The sequence below is a fragment of the Prunus persica genome, chromosome G1 (genome assembly GCF_000346465.2).
Source record: "Prunus persica cultivar Lovell chromosome G1, Prunus_persica_NCBIv2, whole genome shotgun sequence".
NCBI classification, from domain to species: Eukaryota; Viridiplantae; Streptophyta; class Magnoliopsida; order Rosales; family Rosaceae; genus Prunus; species Prunus persica.
The window spans coordinates 39,094,537-39,112,188 of NC_034009.1; the positions used below are offsets into that span (position 1 = coordinate 39,094,537).

The window sequence follows — 17,652 nt, forward strand, 5'->3', positions numbered from 1 at the left end:
ATTCTCAATCTAATTTCTAATAGTGGTGGCAGTGGCAGAGGGGGTGGTGGTGGAAGTAGTGGAGTTGGATGTGGAGGGAGGTGGTGTCATTTTTAAAAATCAATTATGGTATTTTGGAAATTAAAAAAATTCATTAAAAGCTCATCTCTGTTTGTTTTGAAAGCATCAATGAAAAGGAACCCAGAACCGGCTTTTAAAATGTTATTGTCAAAAGGCCACGCTTTAAAAATAATTGGAATATTTTATTATTACCAAACACCTTTAACTACTTAACTTTAAAGAGAATCAATTGAGAGAGAAAGCAATCTTGACTGATCGCTTACTCAACCGTCACTCAAAACCGATAGATCAACTGCCCTGTTTTGAATTGTTTTTGTTACGTTTTCTTCTTCCTTCATTTTCATTATTTTCTTTTCCGGTTTTGTTTCATATCAATTTGTTTGTGTTTGTTTAGTATTCTTTACGAACTCAACCTAATTTGCACCGATTTTTGTTACAACAGCACATACAATGCAAGAGCCACCAGACCCAAAACCACAGAGAGCGTTGACGTTGGCATACCAAGTTGACCACCATTGTCATGGGCCGAAAACCACATACCGCAACCTGTCGACAATCACCAAACCAGAAAGTAGAGTATCCAAGACATCAGATTTGTCAAAACACCAATCCTTCTTGGCAAAATTCAAAGATAGGCGTACCACAGAGATCCAAAGTAGATTTAGAGACTCCAACTTACAAATAAATAAATAAAAACCAAAAAAAGCAAAGAGGGAGGGGAGGGATTAGTAGAAGGAGTGTGGGAGGAAGAGAGATGTGAGGGAAGGAAAAGGAAGGGTTGAAGAGGGAGGCTAAGTCAAATAAAGTGGATTAAATATTCAATTATGCTCATATTATTATTCTTCTCCAATATTTAGGTATTTATACAAGTATAATGATGTGTTAATCCTAAATAAAATAGGATACTTGACATTGACCAATCAAACAATTGTAGAGAAGGCCTTGTCATAAACCACGAGTGAAACATCTGAAAAACCCTAACAAATAGGGTACATAGACGAACACATAAAAGTATAACACGGAAACCCTGTGAGCACGACAGTAGGTAAAGTAGAACACAGAAACCTTGTGAGCACATCTGTAGATAAGGTAGAATACAGAAACCCTGTGAGTACGACAATAGATAAGGCAGAACACAAAAATCTTGTGAGTACGGTAGTAGGTAAAGCAGAACACAAAAACCCTGTAAGCATGACAGTAGGTAAGGCAGAAGCAAAGACAAAGGACACAACCGCAACAACAACAACGACAATGACCACATCAACGGAAAGCGAAGCAAGCAAAGGCAATGTCAATGGTGGCAACAGCGGCCCCAAAAATGACAATAGTAGTGGAAAACGGCAACCAAAAATTCTTCCATATTAACTTTAGTTAATTCACGCAGACACAGCTTCTCTTCACTCCCCTCTCCGCTTGAAGAGAAGGGGTCATCGGAGTCAAGAAATAAGCAATATTTTCATGGGAATACATCAAGGTAATGGGGATACGTCAATAAATATATCATTTTCACTCCCCCTCCCCCCCTTGAAGAGGAGGGGAGGAGAGCACTTAAATTGCAAGAAGAACGCAAGCACAGGTTACAAGAGAACCTATTTTTCATACCAAGTCAAACAAAGTAGGGAAAATATTCAGATATGCTCGTATATGCTCATATTATTATTCTTCTCCAATATGGAGGTATTTATATAAATACAAAGATGTGTTAACCCTAAATAAAATATGAAATATATCTAAATTACAATAGGAAATAAAACTCTATTACAATAGGATTAAATAATAATTGGCAAGTAACCAAAATTCTAACTAAATAAGGAACCAAAATCCTAAGTAAGGATTCTTCAACAGGCTGCCAATGTAACATCCGCATCGACCAACATAGAGGGGGTGATGTGCCTTATATGTACATGCCCACCTCCATCTAGCACGAGACCTTTTGGGAGCTCACTGGCTTTGAAGTTATGGGAATTCCGAAGTTAAGCGAGTTGAGGCTAGAGCAATCCATGGATGGGTGACCCATTGGGAAGTTGCTCGTGAGTTCCCAAAAACAAAACCGTGAGGGCAGAGAGGTGGGCCCAAAGCAGACAATATCGTGTTACGGCAGAGCCGATATCGGAATGTGACAATTTGATATCAGAGCCACTCTGCCATGTGGTGCGGGTGTGCCGATGAGGACGTCGGGCCCCTAAGGGGGGTGGATTGTAACATCCCACATCGATCAACGGAGAGGGAGTGATATGCCTTATATGTACATGCCTACTTCTATCTAGCACAATGCCTTTTGGGAGTTCACTGGCTTTGAAGTTATGGGACTCTAGGGTTTTTTTCTTTTTACTCTCCTTTTGAGAGGGCTGTTTCCAAGTTCAAGCAGTAGTCAACTTTGGGATTGGTTAGGTATGTTTTTTGATGCGATGGGTACCTTAATTGTTGAAACAATTGCACATATCGACTAAAATTCAAGTTGTGCAATGTTGATAATCACATAAAGTTTAAAACAATTACCCAAAATTAAAGTTGTGCAATGTTGATAATCAAAATTCAAATCGTTTCTCTCTCTCTATTCGCCCTTGACAACCCGAAAGGCATATTATCTTTGTCTTTATTCTTCCACCCAGCAACCCAGATATTGAAGAAAAGTTTCCTTTCTCTTCTTTCTCTTTGGATGCTGAAACTTTCATTAGAAAAGGCAGAAAAGATATTTAAAAAAATACAAGGGGAGAGATGAGGTTGAACAAGATAGGATAAAAGATACACATGTGACTGAATATTTCAGACTCTCTTTGAGTGAAACCAGTCACAAACACACAGCCCATAATTAGGACTGCACCGTAATGTTACACAGAAAAAAAAAGTCAAAATAAACTAATACGAGAGGGGGGTGAAAACAAAACGTTTTAAACGTTTTCTCTTACTTTTGAATTAACTAGTACTGAATTGAATTGCCGCGTCATGATTAAATCGACCTCATCAGCTCTCTTCTTACCTTTTCCCTGTTTATCGCTCTTGAGTTGTGCATCACTCTGGTGTATCTCGCTTACCTTTTGGGAGTTTGATTCAATGAAATTCTGTAGTTGACAAAAAATAAAAAATTAAAAACGAAGAGAGAAGAAAGAAAAGCTCACGTGTTAAATGCAAGAAGTTGGATACAGTTATCCGTGGCTGCGAAACCTCTACCAAATCATGGGAAGAGTCATGATTCAAATTTTAGAGGGCCAAAATATTAACATGTACCAAATATATTGAGCTATAAGAAAATAAAGAAGATTGTGGTTAGAACAAAGTAAATTACGGTACAATTTAAAAACTAAAGACCTGAACAACATATATTGAGTGACATAAGAGTACATGTAGCTGTTGTCATGGGCCTCAACACGTGGATAGCCTGCTTTGATACTATAAAGGAAGTTGAGGTTCCACCCCAATACCAAGACAATGTACGTAGAGACTCCTTATAAACCCATGTTAGATCCCTTAGGGCTTGTTTGGTAGGGAGGACTAGACTAGACTAGAAAAATGTCTACATTTCATGTGCATTGAAGGCATAAGAGCATCTACAATCCTGCTCCATATTTTTTAGTTAAAATTTAGCTAAAAATACACAAAAGTTATTTTAGGAGCTCTCTATGAAATTTGAACTCCAATCATACTTCTTAGTTTAGGGAGTCATAAATACTGTAGTTATTTTTTAATTCAATATGATTGATCCATCTTTATAAAAAATAATATATAAAAATAATTAGTATTAATTAAAAGGTTGATGGGACTATATGGATTGCCTAACCTGAAGGAAGAATTGAGACTATCTATAAAAGGTTGATGACTAAAACTTATTCCCCTAATCCCCTTGAAATTGGTTGGATTATGCAGGATAAGTTTTAGTCACCAACCTCTTATGAATAATCCTCCTACATCCTTCAAGTTAGACAACAATATACATATTATATCTTGATTGCACATGAAATATAGGCATTTTGCTAATCCATTCTAATCTAGTATAGTCCTCCTTAACAAAAGAGGCCTTAACTGTCAATGTAAGCCAATATTCTCAACAAAAACACGCATAATCCTTTTAATATTATACAATCCATTGCATTGATTGGTAAAATAAACATTAAGAAGCCCATGAGATTATTCCTCACGCTTTGGCTTTGTCCCTTGGGATTTTAATCAGCATCGATCACATCATTAATCTTTATATCTTAGCCATGCTTTCCTCAACATTCAGATTATTGATACTTTGGACATTATTTGCGTTACCTATCATCATCAATATTAATATCACTCAGGCACGGATTCAACCGCCTGGAATTCCTGCAACCTTCTGTGTTAGCAGCAGAGGTAACTACACCACTAACAGTACCTACCAGCAAAACCTTAATGACCTCCTCTCATCATTGCTTTCTAACAGCAACGGCTACGGGTTCTACAACTCCTCCCGTGGCCAAAACTCCGAGATAGTTTATGCAATTGGGCTTTGTAGAGGAGATGCTAAGTCCGATGTTTGCGGTAAATGCCTTAGTGACGCCGCCTATGTTCTCCCGGAGGCTTGTCCTAATCAGAAGGAGGCAATTGGATTTTACAGACGTTGTATGTTACGCTACTCAAACCGCTCCATGTTTGGTTTAGTGGAAGTTAATCCTGCTTTCTCTGTGAGGAAAGTAAAAAACGTATCATCTACAAACTTGGATGCGTTTAATCGAGAGGTCTCTGCCTTATTAAATGGACTAACAAGGGAAGCTGCTGGGCGTGGTGATATTCTTAAGTTTGCAGTAGGAAATGCAAACGTCAGCGCAAATTCCAATGTAACAATCTATGGACTTGCTCAGTGCACTCCAGAGTTGTCAGAGATAGAGTGTACTAATTGCTTTAATGTTTCGTTGGGGGCTATCCGAACATGTTGTAGTGGATCAATGGGTGCCAGAGTTTCCACACCTAGCTGTACCATAAGGTATGAGTCCCACCCCTTCTTTCACAGTACAACTCAGATACCATGGCCCCTTGCAACACCGGCCTCTGCTTCTCCTCCACCACCACCTGCCAATCACACGGTTCCAAGAGGTATATTTTTCATGTCCCCTTAGGCCTTGAAAGTAACCAAATTTGTGGTTGACTTTCTGATATGAATTGGATTGAACATGAGGCCAACATTAGTTTTTCATCCCATCATATTCTAATAGTAACATCGCTGTTCTTCTGGACAACAGGGAGGGGAAGGTTTATTTTCTTCTAGTTGTAGATACAAATAACATTGTTTATTTACTATTTTTTTGGTCTTATGCAAATGAACGTTTTGGTTCCCAAACTCTAATAGATGATCATAACTCTGAGTTACTTAGTGAAAGGATTTAACTGATCAAAATTCATCCCCATGATGCTCCGATCAGAGACACTAGATTAATTTCTGATTTTTGCAGGAAAGAAGAGTAATACATCTCGGACTGTCATCATTACTGTTGTGGTACTTGTCGTTTCTTTGTTTCTAATTACATCCATATGTATTTATCTGAGAGTGAAGAAGAGAAGGGAAACACTTGAAGGTAAGTTGAGATCAGTTTGTCCTTATAGCTTTCCCTGAAACAAAGTGACCTCTTGTGAACTTTTTAATTTGTGTCACATTGTTTCTTATGCAAATTTAAGAAGGAGATGAAATTAGAAGTGCAGAAGCCTTGCAATTCGACTTCAACTCCATTAGAATTGCCACAAATAACTTTTGTGAAGGAAATAAGCTTGGACGTGGTGGATTTGGTGCTGTTTACAGGGTAATAAAACATCCACAATCGTGTTGGTTATGTGCCTACGTGAGCAGTATAAGTTAACTTTCAGATTCCTCTTGAATTATGCAGGGTAGGCTCTTGAATGAAGAAGATATAGCAGTTAAAAGGCTTTCTAGAGATTCTGCACAAGGGGACATAGAATTTAGAAATGAGGTCGAATTAGTAGCGAAGCTTCAACATCGAAATTTAGTTAGACTCCTTGGTTTCTGCCTGGAAGGAAATGAAAGACTTCTTGTGTATGAGTTTGTCCATAACGCAAGTCTCGACCAATTCATATTTGGTATGTATATATATATATATATGCATGCGTTGGAACTCTGTTGCTTCCAAAACGAACAACAACAAACATAATTAATATAAAATATTATTTCTTCATGAGTATGCAGATCCAATCAAGCGTGCACAATTAGACTGGGATAGGCGCTACAAAATCATAGTAGGCATTGGGCGAGGACTTGTTTACCTTCATGAGGACTCTCGTCTTAGAGTTATTCATCGTGACCTCAAAGCTGGTAACATTTTGTTAGATGCTGAAATGAATCCTAAAATTGCAGATTTTGGCATGGCGAGATTGTTCGTGCTTGATCAAACAGAAGGGGAAACCAATCGAATTGTGGGGACATAGTAAGTACTAGACCATGATATATATATATATATATATATATCGGTGTTTGGCTTTACCAATAATTTCGAAGTTTACAATGATCCATATACCATAAACTTTGTGAGAAATATCCTGACTACTCAAAGACTTAATTATACAAGTAATCACAAGAAATAAGATACTTTGAGCATAAAGATGAAAATTTCATCTAGGTTCACTAAGTTTGATACACTTTTGTCGATTTACTTGTAGCGGATATATGGCTCCAGAGTATGCGATGCATGGACAGTTTTCTGTGAAGTCTGATGTTTATAGCTTTGGTGTGTTACTTTTAGAGATAATAAGCGGACAGAAGAATAGTGCTTTATGCCACGGAGGGGATGTGAATCTTTTAAACTGTGTAAGTAACTACGTCTGGTTATTATTGCAATTGAATACACGCATATATGAAGTAAGAAAAAGTATGACTGATTTTATTTTATTTTGGTCAAGTACGACTGATTTCTTTTTGCACGTGTGAAATCTTGCATGCAGGTATGGAAAAGTTGGAAGGAAGGGGAGAAAACTTCAAATTTACTAGATCCCACCTTGAAGACTGGTTTAACAACTGAAATAATGAGATGCATCCACATTGGATTACTATGTGTGCAACCGAATATAATTGAGAGGCCAACCATGGCTTCAGTTGTTCTTATGCTTACTAGCAACTCTCCCACTCTCCCAGTACCCTCGCAACCATTTTCTCTGATTCAGCCGGAAACACCAACAAAGGTTATCCGGTCAAATCCTTCCCAAAACAACTCTGTCCAAAAATCAGTAAATAAGGCTTCATTCACCGAACTATTTCCTCGTTAGTGCCCGATTGTTGTTGTGGGCTGACTAGTCATCACTGAATGATAAAATATGATGAAGGAATACTTCGCATATAATATATCTCCGTTGATGTATTCAACTTGTTTCTTTCCCGAAATTGTTTCAATCTTAGTTTTGCTAGCATTGCAAGTTATTAGTTGTAAATTTAGTCAAGATTTATGTGTTTAAAGACTTCATCCAAGTGCATGTTGTTATAAATGGTGTTGCTTTGTCTTCCTCAGAGGAACTGATATTCATTCACGCCTGCATGAAGACGAGGTACCTATGTTCATTCTGTACTTTCGTATACTGAATATTTTTTTATAAATGAAAATTGGTATTAACCCGTCAGGATCACCGAGCAAAGCGAAGAGTTGGACGATCAACCAAGCAAAGCTGGATGAACAGATTGTTGGCGGAACAATAAGAAATATGAATTTGAAGATAATAATGATTCTCAACATAATTGTAATAATCAAATACAATAACAAATTTACATGAAATTAATGTAAATCAACAAACACAGTAGTAGAAATACTGATAACTTTAACGATTGAGGCTTGCAAGAATTGCCTAATCCCAATTGTTTACGTATACAAATTGTTTACCAACACAAATTAAAGCAGAGGTACATAATAAACCCAGAAAGTTGTTTACCTACACAAATCATAACAGTGGACAGAACAGAACAAACCCAAAATGTTGATCACCTATTTCAATTATTTACCTATCATATGGGCAATCTGAAACACGGTTACAAAACAAACTCAACCCAAGAAACCAGTTCTTAATACATACAAAGCATAGGTTACCTGAACAGTACATTGAAACCTAAAAGTATTGGGGTTTATAGGTAATTGCAAATTGGAAAACGTATACAAGTCATGCAAAACGCATGACTGACAGGAAATCGGCGACACCACCAAAAACCTACTCTGCCCCGAATCTCGCCAATGGCCAACTGCGATCAGTGGTGGAGCCACTCCTAGACCCGGAGTGGCCTTGGCCAGCCAAAATTTTTATCTCTTCTCTATTATATTATATATAACATATAGAATTTGTAATAAACTACTTATAATTTAAATTAAAGTTCCCTCTAAAACAAATTAGACATGACTAAAATAGAAATATTTTGCTCTAAACATGTAATTATTGAAGACTTAGGTATTTTTATATACTTATATTTTCTACTTTGGCCTCTCTAACTTTACAATTCTAGCTCCACCCCTGACTGCGATCATATGTTTCGATGTTGTGTAACTATTACTAATAATTATGTAACGTTCATATGCTGCCATTGAACACAAGATGTAATGGAAGCTGCTTGATTTCAGTAGCAATGGCTTATATACTGTACATAAGTCTTCCTAATTTATTGTGGTTGCAAATAGGGAAGGCTACAGAAACGATACAACCACGTAACAATGTGTAATTTTGGTTTTTTTTAATATTAGTTAGTACCAAGTTGGATTTCAAGTTAAGGAAAGAATGTGTAGGAATAACTGCGTTCTTATATATATATATATATATATATATATGTTAGAATAAAAATAAATCGGCTTGGAGCTAAGTAAAAAAGAATATATAGTTCCTTTCTATTGAGGGATTCCTCAAATAATTATTTGAGGGACACCGTTTATCCCCTACGGATTTTTTTCAACGATCTAAACTATCTATTTTTCAAGTCTGCATTCATAGATCATTTTTTCAAAAAATTAGACAAATCAGAAACCGTTTCGATATTAGAATGAAATTGAAACCCTTGATCCTAGCTAGTACAAGGAATAATGTTTTAAGAGGATATTTTAGTAATTTAACTTAAAAGCTTATAAATAATATATCTTTGCTATTATTTTGTAGTTTTTGATATATTGTACGTGTTATTCCCCATCCTTCGTTCGCTTCTCTCATTTTTATAGTGCTTAAGAAAAATAAAATATTAATTTCGGAATGTATGGGAAGATAGCAGTTTTCTTAATGTTGTTTCGTGGTTCTGATTTTATTATTATTATTTTTTTTTAATAATTCACACGACGCATTGTCAAATTTATAATAGAACAATAAAGGAGGGTAAATTTTATACGTTGAAAGCTATAGTTTATATAAAGAGAAACGAGTAACAATTTCAGAGTATTGATGAGTTACAAGTAATGGCCAAACTAACCCATAACAATATTAAATATTTCACAAATGTCGAAGAGAAATAATAATACACAAAAGTTGCTGCAGAAAATCGCAAAGCAATTGTAACACACAAAATCATACAAAACATTACAAATGGAGAAAATGATTTTAACTGGCAGGGAAGGGATAGAATCCAGCTATAGGTAACCAAGAACGGGGAAAAACTAAGTTCTACGTACGTACATAAACTTTGTTTTGTCCCAATCTATTTAGATAATTATTCCAAGCGTTGAAACCCTAGTAGTCAGTGCAGACTGCAGATGCTTATGCACTTGTCCCCTTCACAAAACCTAATGCATTTATCAGTATTGTTGGATGTTGGGTGCTTACACTGATCACCTTTCCTGCAAGAAATGGTCCAGATACCAACAAACACAATGATCGCAAAATTTTTTGAAAATCACAGGCCCTGCAACTACGCGGGAAAAGCTGTTCGTGGAGGAAGAAAGGGTACGTGCATGACACGTGGACATGGCTTAAAAGATTTCAACACGTCCTACAAATTAGGAATTTTTTATCTTTAATTTTTTGGAAACCACAAAAATAAAGAAAGAAAAGTGTGTTCTATTGGGTAGAGATAGAAACTTGGACGATGCAAAACTTGACCTGAATGACAGTTTTGATTATCTTTTTTATCCGCCCTTCTTTTCTGAACAAAAAAGCGTAACCACACACAAAAGCTATTAATTAGTGTTCCTTCATACGTTTGCCATCCACCATAATGATGATTAATTGTAGTTAGTTAAGAGGGCCAGGTGCCAGTAGCTGAGTAAGCTAGTCTGTTAGATTGTTAGCACAGAATAGTTAGTTTGTTAAGATAGTGGTAAAGCTATATAAGCTGACTTAGCTTAAGCTCTATACCAAGATCAGTTGTGTACAAATATCAAAGGATTACAAAGGACCCACTAATGTAGTGGTTTAGTGTAGTGGTTTGGAGTAATTGCTCCCCCAATGCAAGTTCCTAGGTTCGAATCCTTTTATTTCTGCTTTGTGATTTCTTTGATTTCATTCTTTTTGGTTCCATGTTATGATCTCTGTAAACAATTACTTTTCTTATACTCTTTCTTCCATCCAATTTGACCATGACCTTTCCACAAAACTCATATGTCTATATTTCAAGGATCCAATAGAATCAAAGTTTGTGGGGTGACGAGCACTTATTCTTGATTGGATGGTTGATTCTTCATTAAGTCGTTTGGGACCACGAGGAGTATCATGTGGTGGATGATCTTTGATCATGACATTGTCAAGAAATTGATGTGTGTTTGTTGTATTTGGTGATTTCTCCAAGAACTTTCTCAAGAAGACTAGTATTTTGTTTGGCCGGAGGGTTTTCTGACTTGCAAAGGGTTTGAGCTAATTGAGAAAATGAACCTGCGTCGGTATTGTTGACCAAATTAGTGAGTTTCTATTCTACCAAAATTTCTATGTCTACACACGCCACAAATCTACCAAGCAAGCCCAATACGAAAGCAAACAAGCTGTCGATCTTAAAAGAAAATGAGAGACAAAGACAAGAGAAAGCAAGGGAGACCTAGCAGGGAACGCAAACGAAAAGGAAGACCCAGAAAGATTTGTCAGCATATGAATTGTGGAGCTGTCTGTACCATCCATTCAAATTTCAATTGGAAAGACAAAACAAACGTTAATTATCGAACAGTACTATCGATGGAAAAAAGAAGAAGAAAAGAAAGAAGCGAAGCCAGGACGATTCCAAGTCAATTGGCCCGTTTATCTCCCTTAGTTTTTTTTACTTCGTTTGTTAAATAATTATGGCCATGTCCGGGTCCATTCTGATGATTTTAAATCTAGAGATTTAGATGACATCATAATTAAGGTGAAAGTGTTTATTTAATTAAACCACTGCAATCTTTGTATGTCAAGATATGAATAAAAAAGAAACCAAGAAAATAAATGGATTTTAAATGACTACTTACGTAGTCATTTCAAATCCATTCTAATATCTTTTAAATTCGTACAATTTGATATTTTTTTAGTTTTTTTTAAAGCAAATTTAACTTTGCTAGGTCGAAACTGTCTTAGCTTGAAGATTATTCCTCACACTTTGGCTTTGTCCCTTGGGTTTTAAATCAGATCGATCACATCGTTAATCTTTATATCTTGGCCATGCTTTCCTCAACATTCAGATTATTGATACTTTGGACATTATTTGCGTTACATGTCATCATCAATATCAATATCACTCACGCACGGATTCAACCGCCTGGAATTCCTGCAACCTTCTGTGTTAGCAGCAAAGGTAACTACACCAATGACAGTACCTACCAGCAAAACCTTAATGACCTTCTCTCATCATTGCTTTCCAATAGCAACGGCTACGGGTTCTACAACTCCTCCCGTGGCCAAAACTCCGAGACAGTTTACGCAATCGGGCTTTGTAGAGGAGATGCTAAGTCCGATGTTTGCGGTAAATGCCTTAGTGACGCCGCCTATGTTCTCCCGGAGGCTTGTCCTAATCAGAAGGAGGCAATTGGATTTTACAGACGTTGTATGTTACGCTACTCAAACCGCTCCATGTTTGGTTTAGTGGAAGTTAATCCTGCTTTCTCTGTGAGGAAAGTAAAAAACGTATCATCTACAAACTTGGATGCGTTTAATCGAGAGGTCTCTGCCTTATTAAATGCACTAACAAGCGAAGCTGCTGGGCGTGGTGATCTTCTTAAGTTTGCAGTAGGAAATGCAAGCGTCGGCGCAAATTCTAATGTAACAATCTATGGACTTGCTCAGTGCACTCCAGAGTTGTCAGAGATAGAGTGTACTAATTGCTTTAATGTTTCGTTGGGGGCTATCCGAACATGTTGTAGTGGATCAATGGGTGCGAGAGTTGCCACACCTAGCTGTACCATAAGGTATGAGTCTCACCCCTTCTTTTACAGTACAACATACCATGGCCCCTTGCAACACCGGCCTTCTGCTTCTCCTCCACCACCACCTGCCAATCACACGGTTCCAAGAGGTATATTTTTCATGTTCCCTTAGGCTTTGAAAGTAACCAAACTTGTGGTTAACTTTCTGATGTGAATTGGATTGAACATGAGGCCAACATTAGTTTTTCATCCCATCATATTCTAATAGTAACATCGCTGTTTATATTTTTGTAATATCTTCTTCTGGACAACAGGGGAGGGGAAGGTTTTTTTTCTTTTCTTCTAGTTGTAGATGCAAATAACATTGTTTATTTACTATTTTTTTGGTCTTATGCAAATGAACGTTTTGGTTCCCAAACACTAATAGATGATCATAACTCTGAGTTACCTAGTGAAAGGATTTAACTGATCAAAATTCAACCCCATGATGCTCCGTTCAGAGACGCTAGATTAATTTCTGAGTTTTGCAGGAAAGAAGAGTAATATATCTCGGACGGTCATCGTTACTGTTGTGGTACTTGTCGTTTCTTTGTTTCTAATTATATCCATATGTATTTATCTGAGAGTGAAGAAGAGAAGGGAAAAACTTGAAGGTAAGTTGAGATCAGTTTTTCCTTATAGCTTTCCCTGAAACAAACGGACCTCTTGTGAACTTTTTAGTTTGTGTCACATTGTTTCTTATGCAAATTTAAGAAGGAGATGAAATTAGAAGTGCGGAAGCCTTGCAATTCGACTTTAACTCTGATAGGATTTTTAGTACTTGTGCAAACAGTGTTAAAAATCACATAAAATACTTGCAAGAATACAAGGCTATTGTAGTATAGATGCTCATGCAAGGTCGTTTTCCTCAAGGACTAATTAGCAATTTATGTAAAAACAAATTCCAATTACTACTTAAAATAAAAAGTCAAGAAAGATGATTATAAATTTGGTGGATTCTAAAAAACAAATATTAAACAAAAACAAATACGATTGAGAGAAAGAGTTTTGAATATCAATTTATAAAAACACTAGGGTTTCACCATCACCTAGCAATCCTATGAACTTTTACCAATTACTTATGATTTGCACATGCCACTTTGAAGGTTAGGTTTTCCTAATGTATATTCTACTTGGAACCTCCAACACAGAACGTATATCCAACATGCAACCCGTCCGGACGTTCGGATCAAATCTGAACATGAAAGACTCATTAAGTTTTGTGAAAACCCTTTGAAAAACTATGCAACCCTTAAGACGTGGTGTTCATCTTAAGTGAAATTACAATTATTAATCACAAGAAGCTAGCATCAATTTCAGGGAACCTTCCGACCAAAATTGCATCCAATTACTTTTCTAAAGATCCTAATGGTGATCAGGCATTAAGACAATTAGATAGTTTAAAACAGTGATTAACAATTCAAAATACGCATGCACTCATCATAAGCAATTAAATAAAAATCACATATTCATGCTAAGGTTCAAGGCTTCACCCTAGCAAAAGAAATTTAGTTACGCATACTCATAATTGAAATCCAAGAAAATATCATTAAGAAGAAAAGAACGAAAACACCTGAAAGTTGTGAAAACCCAAAACCCTAGCAATTGCTCTCCACAATGCAAAGTTCAAAAGTGAAAAGGGAGTCCTTCAATTCCTTGTGAGAAAGAGCTTAAATACCCCTTAAAACCTAGCTGCCAATGTACAGCTTTTCTATCCCCACAAGGAAACTAATTAAAGTAAAATAATACTAGGAAATAAAGTCCAAATTGGAATAGGAGAATTTGCCTAAAATCTGCCCAGCCACGTTTTGGCCCCAAATCTCCTCCAAATCTGGCCCAAGATAGCTTGTTTTAAAGATAAAAATGTTCTGAACACTTCTCTAGAAGGCCACGAACCCATCCGAGGTCATCTTGGGCTTCAAAAACGCAATAAAAGCCCAACACGTCACTATTCCAGCACCGCGCACTGCTCATTTATTTTATTGCCAGAAAATAACCGCTTGGAAGAAAGATCTGAAATTTTGATACGATCAAGCTAAGTGACTCAAGAACGTCCTCCAACTGGAATTACTCCAAAATTCCTCAATTTGATTATGTTTTGCTCCAGAGAGAGTCGAAAGTCCTATATTGAAAATATAATTCAAAGTATCAAAATTCTTCCAAAATATTAACCAAAATATACTAAGAATGAGGTTAAATATATAATATAAAATATGTCCATCAAACTCCATTAGAATTGCCACAAATAACTTTTGTGAAGAAAATAAGCTTGGACGTGGTGGATTTGGTGCTGTTTACAGGGTAATAAAACATCCACAATCGTGTTGGTTATGTGCCTCCGCGAGCAGTATAAGTTAACTTTCAGATTCCTCTTGAATTATGCAGGGTAGGCTCTTGAATGAAGAAGAAATAGCAGTTAAAAGGCTTTCTAGAGATTCTGCACAAGGGGACATAGAATTTAGAAATGAGGTCGAATTAGTAGCGAAGCTTCAACATCGAAATTTAGTTAGACTTCTTGGTTTCTGCCTGGAAGGAAATGAAAGACTTCTTGTGTATGAGTTTGTCCATAACGCAAGTCTCGACCAATTCATATTTGGTATGTACATATATGCATGCGTTGGAATTCTGTTGCTTCCAAAACGAACAACAACAAACATCATTAATACAAAATATTATTTCTTCATGAGTATGCAGATCCAATCAAGCGTGCACAATTAGACTGGGATAGGCGCTACAAAATCATAGTAGGCATTGGGCGAGGACTTGTTTACCTTCATGAGGACTCTCGTCTTAGAGTTATTCATCGTGACCTCAAAGCTGGTAACATTTTGTTAGATGCTGAAATGAATACTAAAATTGCAGATTTTGGCATGGCGAGATTGTTCGTGCTTGATCAAACAGAAGGGGAAACCAATCGAATTGTGGGGACATAGTAAGTACTAGACCATGATACATATATTTATGTGTGTGTGTGTGTGGGGAGGAGGGGCTTGTAACGGTGTTTGGCTTTACCAATAATTTCCAAGTTTACATTGATCCGTACCATAAACTTTGTGAGAAATATCCTGACTACTCAAAGACTTAATTATACCAGTAATCACAAGAAATAAGATACTTTGAGTATAAAGATGAAAATTTCATCTAGGTTAATTAAGTTTGATACACTTTTGTCGATTTACTTGTAGCGGATATATGGCTCCAGAGTATGCGATGCATGGACAGTTTTCTGTGAAGTCTGATGTTTATAGCTTTGGTGTGTTACTTTTGGAGATAGTAAGCGGACAGAAGAATAATGCTTTATGCCACGGAGGGAATGTGAATCTTTTAAACTGTGTAAGTAACTACGTCTGGTAATTATTATTGCAATTGAATACACGCATATATGAAGTAAGAAAAAGTATGACTGATTTTATTTTATTTTGGTCAAGTATGACTGATTTGTTTTAGCACGTATGAATTCTTGCATGCAGGTATGGAAAAGTTGGAAGGAAGGGGAGAAAACTTCAAATTTAATAGATCCCACCTTGAAGACTGGTTTAACAACTGAAATAATGAGATGCATCCACATTGGATTGCTATGTGTGCAACCGAATACAATTGAGAGGCCAACCATGGCTTCAGTTGTTCTTATGCTTACTAGCAACTCTCTCACTCTCCCAGTACCCTCGCAACCATTTTCTGTGATTCAGCCGGAAACACCAACAAAGGTTATTCGGTCAAATCCTTCCCAAAACAACTCTGTCCAAAAATCAGTAAATGAGGCTTCATTAACCGAACTATTTCCTCGTTAGTGCTCGATTGTTGTTGTGGGCTGACTACTCATCACTGAATGATAAAAATATGATGAAGGAATACTTTGCATATAATATATTTCCGTTGATGTATTCAACTTGTTTCTTTCCAGAAATTGTTTCAATCTTAGTTTTGCTAGCATTGCAAATTAGTTGTAAATTTAGTCAAGATTTATGTGTTTAAAGCCTTCATCCAAGAGCATGTTGTTATATATGGTGTTGCTTTGTCTACCTCAGAGGAACTGATATTCATTCACTCCTGCATGAACACGAGGTACCTATATGTTGACCCTATACTTTCGTATACTGAATATTTTTTTTATAAATGAAAATTGGTATTAACCCAAAAAGATATACAGCAACAAGAGGCCATAAAAATGATAAGAAGCTTTCCCGTGAGCAAGCAACAAACTAGCAAAAAAGAAAATCCGTCAGGATCACCAAACAAAACAAAGAGTTGGAAGATCAACCAAGCAAAGCTGGATGAACAGACTAAACAGCACCCAAACCGACCCAGACAAACCCACCAAGCAAAGGCTAGACAGCATCAGGAGCAAGAAAAGTCTCAAATTCCCAATCAAGCAGGAGCAATGGACATCAAGATGACTGGAAATAAAACAAGTAATACACTGACTGGAAGAGATTAAGGCAAAACAGAAGGACTCGGATGTCAACCAAAACAAGACACATCAATCAATAATATGACTGGAAGTCTGGAATCATTTAGTGGTGGATGGTGGTCCTAATTAATGTGCTTAACAGCTTAAGACTTGAAACTCTCTCTCTTTCTTGCTTTTTCAAGCAGAGAGTTGCGTGATGAAGCCGATTTTTCTCTGTCCATTGATGAACCATATGTAGCAAATTTTGACAGCTTCGAACCTTAATTTGCCCTAATTAGGAAGATCACGTTAATCTAATTAGAATGATCCATATATATTATCATTAATATGTCTGATCTTCCAACTTTAAAAAAAAAAAATATTTAGGGTTTTCAGCCAAAAAAGGAAGAAGATAAGTACTATTTTAAAACAAGTGATTTAATATATAGAAAATTAGATATAAACCCAAACCTATTAGGGTTTATTAGGAACGTAATTTCAATTTTTGATGTAAACCCTTCTTCTTTTTTTCGATGTAAGCCCATTCCATATCAGCAAACACGTTAGTTAATTTTTATGTGCCAATTTTGCCCTCTACAGCTTTCTTTTAGTCAACCCCTTAATTGTTGTCTTCTTGTTATTTATTATTGTTTTATTTGTTTACATTTTTTATTTTGTACCTTTGAATTACTATTATTGTTTTTAGGCTTATTATCACAAAACGTCTCCAAGATTTACGAAACTATCAGATTGCATCCTTACTGTTTTTTTTTGTCATTCGTGGTCCTCAAGGTTAGTATGTATGATTACAAATGGTCCTTACAGTTAGGTTCCTTCAAAAACTTCGTTAGTTTGCTGACGTGGCATATATGTATATCACAAAACATCTTTGAGGTTCACACACCTATCACAAATGGTCCTTAT

At 36.4% G+C, this 17,652-nt stretch overlaps 2 protein-coding genes across 2 annotated transcripts; both read left to right on the forward strand.

Moving 5' to 3' along the window:
- Positions 4,263–7,297, forward strand: LOC18790381 (putative receptor-like protein kinase At4g00960). Its single transcript, XM_020557717.1, has 7 exons — positions 4,263–5,115; positions 5,472–5,594; positions 5,695–5,816; positions 5,901–6,111; positions 6,218–6,455; positions 6,688–6,835; positions 6,970–7,297. Exons 1-7 carry the CDS (start codon positions 4,263–4,265, stop codon positions 7,288–7,290), a joined length of 2,016 nt encoding a protein of 671 aa, XP_020413306.1. The 3' UTR covers positions 7,291–7,297.
- LOC18791274 (putative receptor-like protein kinase At4g00960) lies at positions 11,507–16,129 on the forward strand. The gene is made up of 8 exons (XM_020554596.1): positions 11,507–12,448; positions 12,830–12,952; positions 13,053–13,096; positions 14,562–14,639; positions 14,724–14,934; positions 15,033–15,270; positions 15,524–15,671; positions 15,809–16,129. The coding sequence occupies exons 1-8, from the start codon at positions 11,599–11,601 to the stop codon at positions 16,127–16,129; spliced, it is 2,013 nt and encodes a 670-aa protein (XP_020410185.1). The 5' UTR covers positions 11,507–11,598.